Below are 6,706 nucleotides of genomic sequence, written 5' to 3'. Positions count from 1 at the left end.
ATTGTTTTATCCGGGATGTTTAAACATTTCGCTTGGTATGCAGCTCAATACAACAAAAACTTATGTAGGTTAATTTTAAAAACAGTACCACATTAAAAAAAAAAAAAATAAAGATAACGCCGATTTTGAATTTGTTAATTTTAAAAGACAAAAACTAAATATTAATTTAAAATTTCAGTAGTCATTACTCACAGGAATTTTAGGAAAACTAGTTTTAATGAGGATCCACTAGTATTAATACTAATTGTGACCTCTACTGTATTAAACTTGTTTTTCGTGAATTGTTAATAAATTCGATATAAATTTTTTTGCCTACGCATACATACGCGCTGTTTAGAAATTTCCTGCTGAAATTTCCATCTTAATTAATCGTTACATAAATACGTATTTCAGTCTATTAATTAATAATTATAATACAAAAATGAAATCCAGTTTCAACTTTACAGAATATATGCATTGAAATATTCAGCATTTCATAAATGTTTGGCTTTGCAGCTTCATCGCAAATTGTGATAACAATTGTTTTTTCAAATCGCCTATTGCAAATCCTAACTCTTTTTGTATGTAGGTATTCATAAAAGAACAGTAAAATTCATGAGGAAGTACGTAGAATAAAAAAGAAAAATATTTTTATAGAGACATTCCTAACAAATAATGGTGAACCATATTTTAAACATTTGTGTTTTTAATTGCTTAGTCTTGCAAATTATAAAAAATAGGTCAAGTGTAAGTAAAACATGTATCAATAGGACGGCATCTTTTAATAAAAATAATACTTCAACTGCTGACGAATTTACGATGATTGATTTTAATAGCTTTTGGAAAATTTAGAATACTCGTCACCATTATTCTTGCCATTCTTTTTTTTTTGATTGATAGTGGAAGGGAAGGAATAGAGGTTTTCAGTTTTGTTGAAAAAATTATAAGGCGATTATTTTCATAATTTGGGTCAAAGTAGTTTTCTCATACTTACGAACAAATAAAAGTAAGAGAATAAATTTTACAATACATTAAAAGGCACGCCTTCACATTCAGATTGATTTTCACTCAATATTCAATTTATTTGATTTGGACCTTTTTAACTCTCCTCGGAATCAGGCTACGTAAGAGTAAAAGGTTTTTTTATTTATATGAAACCATAATCAACGTTTCGCATTCAATTGCGAGGCATCCTCAGGGTTAGGTTTTTTTATAAATTAAGAAAGATTGCTTTGACAGTTGAACAGCTATATAATTTTATAAAAGTGGAGCCACCAACACATCTAATGCAGGTAGGAATGTGCAGAATGACCAAAAAGTCTTGAAAATCATTATCCTTTATATTATATATTTTGTGAAAAAAGAGTAAAGTATTAACCTAAAATTAGTGACTACGATACCCATCTCAATATAATTAGATAATTACCCATTANAAACCAATCATTCTCGTAGGGCAGCTAATCTTTTTAAACTTTTTAATGCTGATATCATAACTTGTTAATAATTTTTTTCAAAAATTCGTATTTTTTTAAGTTCCAATATTTGCCTAATAGCATATTTTTCTCCAAATGATAAATAAATCATGTAGTTAAATTATAAATGTAATCGTTTTAATTAAATGGTCGAATAAAAAATATATTTACAAAAATTATTTGGAGTTGGAATTATTTTGAATTTTCCACATATGTATGTCGAAATTATATTTTTTCAATATGAAACTGTATATAGGATAGACGTATGCAATGAATACATACACGCGCGTGACGCGTTTGACGTTTGCTAATTCAGCAACAAGAATAGTATAAAAATGCAACTAAGCGTCATCAATAATCATTCAGTGTTCACCATGCAGGGCTTTCTACTATTATTGTTGTTTGTTACAGCGTCAGTTGCCGAACCTGGACATGATATTACAAACAAACTACTGAAAAAGAAAATACCGAAGAGATTCGTTCCAGTCCACGATGGTCCCAATCAAATAAAGGAGGAGAAGAAAACCGAAGAAAACTTACTAGCAGCCCAAGACGTTGACATTAAACCCGAAAATAGCACCGCCTTGAATGCTGTTAATACTGAACAACAAAAAGAAGAAAATGTGAGAAAGAAGAAATCAGCAGTGACAACTTTCTGTGTGGAAATTCGACCAAGCAACCCTTACCAGAAGCCCTTCCAAGTTTGTGAACCGGAACCTTATTCTTCCTACGCACAACCAAATCATTATGCAGCATCATCAAAACCGTACGCTGCATCATCGTACTCCAAACCGGTTGCAACTGCAACTTATGGTGGCTCATCTGAATCTTCGTACAGTGCAACGTATTCTGCTTCAAAAGATACCTACCAGAAACCAGCAGCTTCATCAGGTGGTTATAGCTCAGCTTCCCATTCCACTGGAACCTATCCAGCATCGTCATCTTCTCAAGCATACAGATCTAAACCGGATGTTGTTGGACAACCTATTACCGACAACACAATTAAATCCGAAAATCCAGTAAAAGAGTCTCAGCAGGTTCCTCCTTTAATATTCCCGTTACCTAATGTTGAACCGGTGAAGAGAGCTTCAATGGACGATGAAGACGATGACGAAGATGATGAATTACAAGAAAGAACTGCAGCAAGAACTTTGAAACCTTATCCAACATATATTGCGTATTCTAAACCCTCAAAGCATACTTATAAAAAAGGAGGAGGTCACAATGGTTTAGTCATAACTTGCCAACCATCCTTGGCTGGAGTGGCTCACACAATTCCTCATGAGTACAGTTTTGGATTTGGCTACGGTCATGGTTCTGGTCATGGATATGGTCAAGGTGGATATGGTGGCTCTTCTTACGGCGGCTCTTCTTACGGCGGCTATAAACGATCACAAGAAAATGAAGGCCTGTTTGATTCAGACGAAAGCGAGCTTGCAAGATCAACCCATTACGGATATAGTTATGGTTATGGTAAAGGTTCCAGCAAATACGGTGGTGGATATAAGAAAGGAGAATCTTCTATGCATGGAAAATATGAAGCTCCTGGTTATGGTAAGGGCTACCAAGTATACGAATACAAAGCTCCGTCTAAATATGAAAGTTCCTATGGGTATGAAACTCCAAAGTATGAAGTCCCTAAATATGAAACTCCTAAGTATGAATATAAAGCACCAGCCAAATACGAAGGCTCCTATGGATACGAAGCTCCTAAATATGAAGCTCCGNCACCAACACATCTAATGCAGGTAGGAATGTGCAGAATGACCAAAAAGTCTTGAAAATCATTATCCTTTATATTATATATTTTGTGAAAAAAGAGTAAAGTATTAACCTAAAATTAGTGACTACGATACCCATCTCAATATAATTAGATAATTACCCATTAAAGGTAAAACTAGTCGTAACCTGCCTTTGCAGAAGTTGAATTATTCCCCATTTTCCCATGCAAACGTAGGAACCCCATTTCACACCTGAACTGTTTATTTTTAAAGCTTTTCAATATAAAATAATGGATTTTTCTGGGAAACTGTCAGAGATAAATATTTAAAGCCTTATATGATTAGAAAGGGCTTTTAATTTCGCATCGAATGGTATCCTTTAATAGGTCATTCCATTCAAAAATATTCGTCTTTTAAGGATGTCAAAAGTTAGTTTCGATATTTTAGGCTATGAATAACATACACATTTCGCCCATAGCAAAACAGATACGGTAATTTGTGCTAAAACGAACTGTCCAAACCGCAGATTTCTAGCTTTTATGCTTTAGATGCTGTTTGGTCTAATTCAAACAGTTGTAATCATATTTTTTTTCAAAAGCAGTTGAAAATTTCAAAAACTACTGGAGATAGGTACAAAGAACTCTTAACAAAGTCGACCTAAAATTGTAGAAAGAAACCAAAAATGTAATATATATAGAGTGTTCCATTTAAAATAACGAACTTAGGTAGCGTCCAGAAGGAATGGAGCACCCTGTATGACTGAAAATATTTTCTGTATGTACACTGTTTAATTGTCGACCACTTTTAATTAAACATTATTTTATTAAAAGTATAGTAGCAGTTATGGACTAAACCGCCTATGGTGGAACACCCTATAGAATAGTTTACGAGCTGGTGTAACAATTATGCTAAAAGGAACATGTTTAAGTTGTAAATATCATTGTCCTTTCTTGTACAACATACAATTAAGCCTTTAAGAAGTTTTAATCAATCAGAAAGCAGAAAAAATAGTGATAGTGATAATTTAATAATAATTCACTTCACTCACCAACTTGAAAATTTCCTTTTACTCCTTTTCGTTTGACAACAACGTATTATTTATTTTTTTAATAATAATTTGGTTTAGTAGAGAGTTGGCGTGATTAAACTGTAAACTAAAAATAGTGAGAAAGAGAAACGTACGAACATTTTCAACAATTGCTTCATTAGTGGTAGTCAAATTCAAATATTCCGGGGCTAATAAAATCATTTCGACAAAGACTGAGGCCACTCTCCTCCAACGGGTTATATGTTCTGGCTGAAAAAAAGATAAAGATTATTTTTAATATTTCATCATGTCAGATCGTTAAAGATGTTATTATATAGTTAACAATTAATAAGCATATGCTACAAAACATTTGAGTTGCATCCGTATAATGATCTATCAATAAAATTAAATAACACACGAGATTTAATTTACAAAAACTGGATAATTATTCGGTACCTACCGTCTTCATACGACACTCTTTGTTTTTATTTCCATTAGGTAACAATTTCTAAAGTTCAGAAATGAATTTGCCTTTTTAATTATTCTTTGCCATCAACCACGTAATTTTTCGTTAAGTATACGTATTTGATATTTCCTAAGTGTTACGTATATATATGACCTTATATATGTATTTTAATGTTAATAATACAATTGTATTCTTAACTAATAATCAATTCTATTCAAAATTTGAATCTAAAAACTTTAGAATTACGAAAACAGCTGCCTTTAAGAACTTTCAAAGTTTACAACTTTTAAGGCAAAGCTATTAAATTAAGTGACTTTTAAAATAGATTTTTCCAAACGATTCTTCAGTTATTAAGTACTTTTACCTACCTAATTAATGTTTGGAGATTAAAATAATTACTTAGTTGGTCACAATCACATTGTATTCTCGTTTTAGAGATTTTGCACCGTTTGCATAAAGATGTCAATTAGCCCAAACATTTCGATTAGTGTCTTCGGAAAGGAAAAAATACTGGTTTAAATCATATCATCATTTTCAATTGTTTAATTAATTAAAAAAACCTTTACTTGTATTAAATCACGCAGTCAATGCAAGTTCTGAAATGATAGTAACGATTAACTACCTTCATGGTTGCAATACTATGTAGGTTTTAACAAAAACAATGTTATTTTTGTTTAAAATTTATATGCCTAATTGCATGCAAATTGTTTTTTTGTGGACATCTTACATCTTTAAGCAAAACATCTGCAAATAAATGTAAGCGATGTTCTCAACACCTTATCTAACTTTAAGGTAAGATTATAACATTGAATTTCACGTTCATTACTCACAGGAATTTTAGGAAAACTAGTTTTAATGAGGATCCACTAGTATTAATACTAATTGTGACCTCTACTGTATTAAACTTGTTTTTCGTGAATTGTTAATAAATTCGATATAAATTTTTTTGCCTACGCATACATACGCGCTGTTTAGAAATTTCCTGCTGAAATTTCCATCTTAATTAATCGTTACATAAATACGTATTTCAGTCTATTAATTAATAATTATAATACAAAAATGAAATCCAGTTTCAACTTTACAGAATATATGCATTGAAATATTCAGCATTTCATAAATGTTTGGCTTTGCAGCTTCATCGCAAATTGTGATAACAATTGTTTTTTCAAATCGCCTATTGCAAATCCTAACTCTTTTTGTATGTAGGTATTCATAAAAGAACAGTAAAATTCATGAGGAAGTACGTAGAATAAAAAAGAAAAATATTTTTATAGAGACATTCCTAACAAATAATGGTGAACCATATTTTAAACATTTGTGTTTTTAATTGCTTAGTCTTGCAAATTATAAAAAATAGGTCAAGTGTAAGTAAAACATGTATCAATAGGACGGCATCTTTTAATAAAAATAATACTTCAACTGCTGACGAATTTACGATGATTGATTTTAATAGCTTTTGGAAAATTTAGAATACTCGTCACCATTATTCTTGCCATTCTTTTTTTTTTGATTGATAGTGGAAGGGAAGGAATAGAGGTTTTCAGTTTTGTTGAAAAAATTATAAGGCGATTATTTTCATAATTTGGGTCAAAGTAGTTTTCTCATACTTACGAACAAATAAAAGTAAGAGAATAAATTTTACAATACATTAAAAGGCACGCCTTCACATTCAGATTGATTTTCACTCAATATTCAATTTATTTGATTTGGACCTTTTTAACTCTCCTCGGAATCAGGCTACGTAAGAGTAAAAGGTTTTTTTATTTATATGAAACCATAATCAACGTTTCGCATTCAATTGCGAGGCATCCTCAGGGTTAGGTTTTTTTATAAATTAAGAAAGATTGCTTTGACAGTTGAACAGCTATATAATTTTATAAAAGTGGAGCCACCAACACATCTAATGCAGGTAGGAATGTGCAGAATGACCAAAAAGTCTTGAAAATCATTATCCTTTATATTATATATTTTGTGAAAAAAGAGTAAAGTATTAACCTAAAATTAGTGACTACGATACCCATCTCAATATAATTAGATAATT

General features: G+C 31.2%; 1 protein-coding gene across 1 annotated transcript in view; it reads left to right on the top strand.

Moving 5' to 3' along the window:
- Positions 1–1,646: 1,646 nt before the first annotated feature.
- LOC108742010 overlaps positions 1,647–6,706 on the top strand; it is an 8,457-nt gene continuing 3,397 nt past the window's right edge. The window contains exon 1 of the mRNA XM_025976201.1: positions 1,647–3,093. Within this exon, the coding sequence (XP_025831986.1) occupies positions 1,787–3,093 (1,307 nt within the window). The 5' untranslated portion in view covers positions 1,647–1,786. The remainder of the gene's footprint in view (positions 3,094–6,706) is intronic.

Source organism: Agrilus planipennis, unplaced genomic scaffold (genome assembly GCF_000699045.2).
Source record: "Agrilus planipennis isolate EAB-ADULT unplaced genomic scaffold, Apla_2.0 scaffold303, whole genome shotgun sequence".
Lineage (NCBI taxonomy): Eukaryota > Metazoa > Arthropoda > Insecta > Coleoptera > Buprestidae > Agrilus > Agrilus planipennis.
The sequence above is the reverse complement of the archived record's forward strand: the minus strand, read 5'-3'. Positions and strand labels throughout refer to the sequence as shown.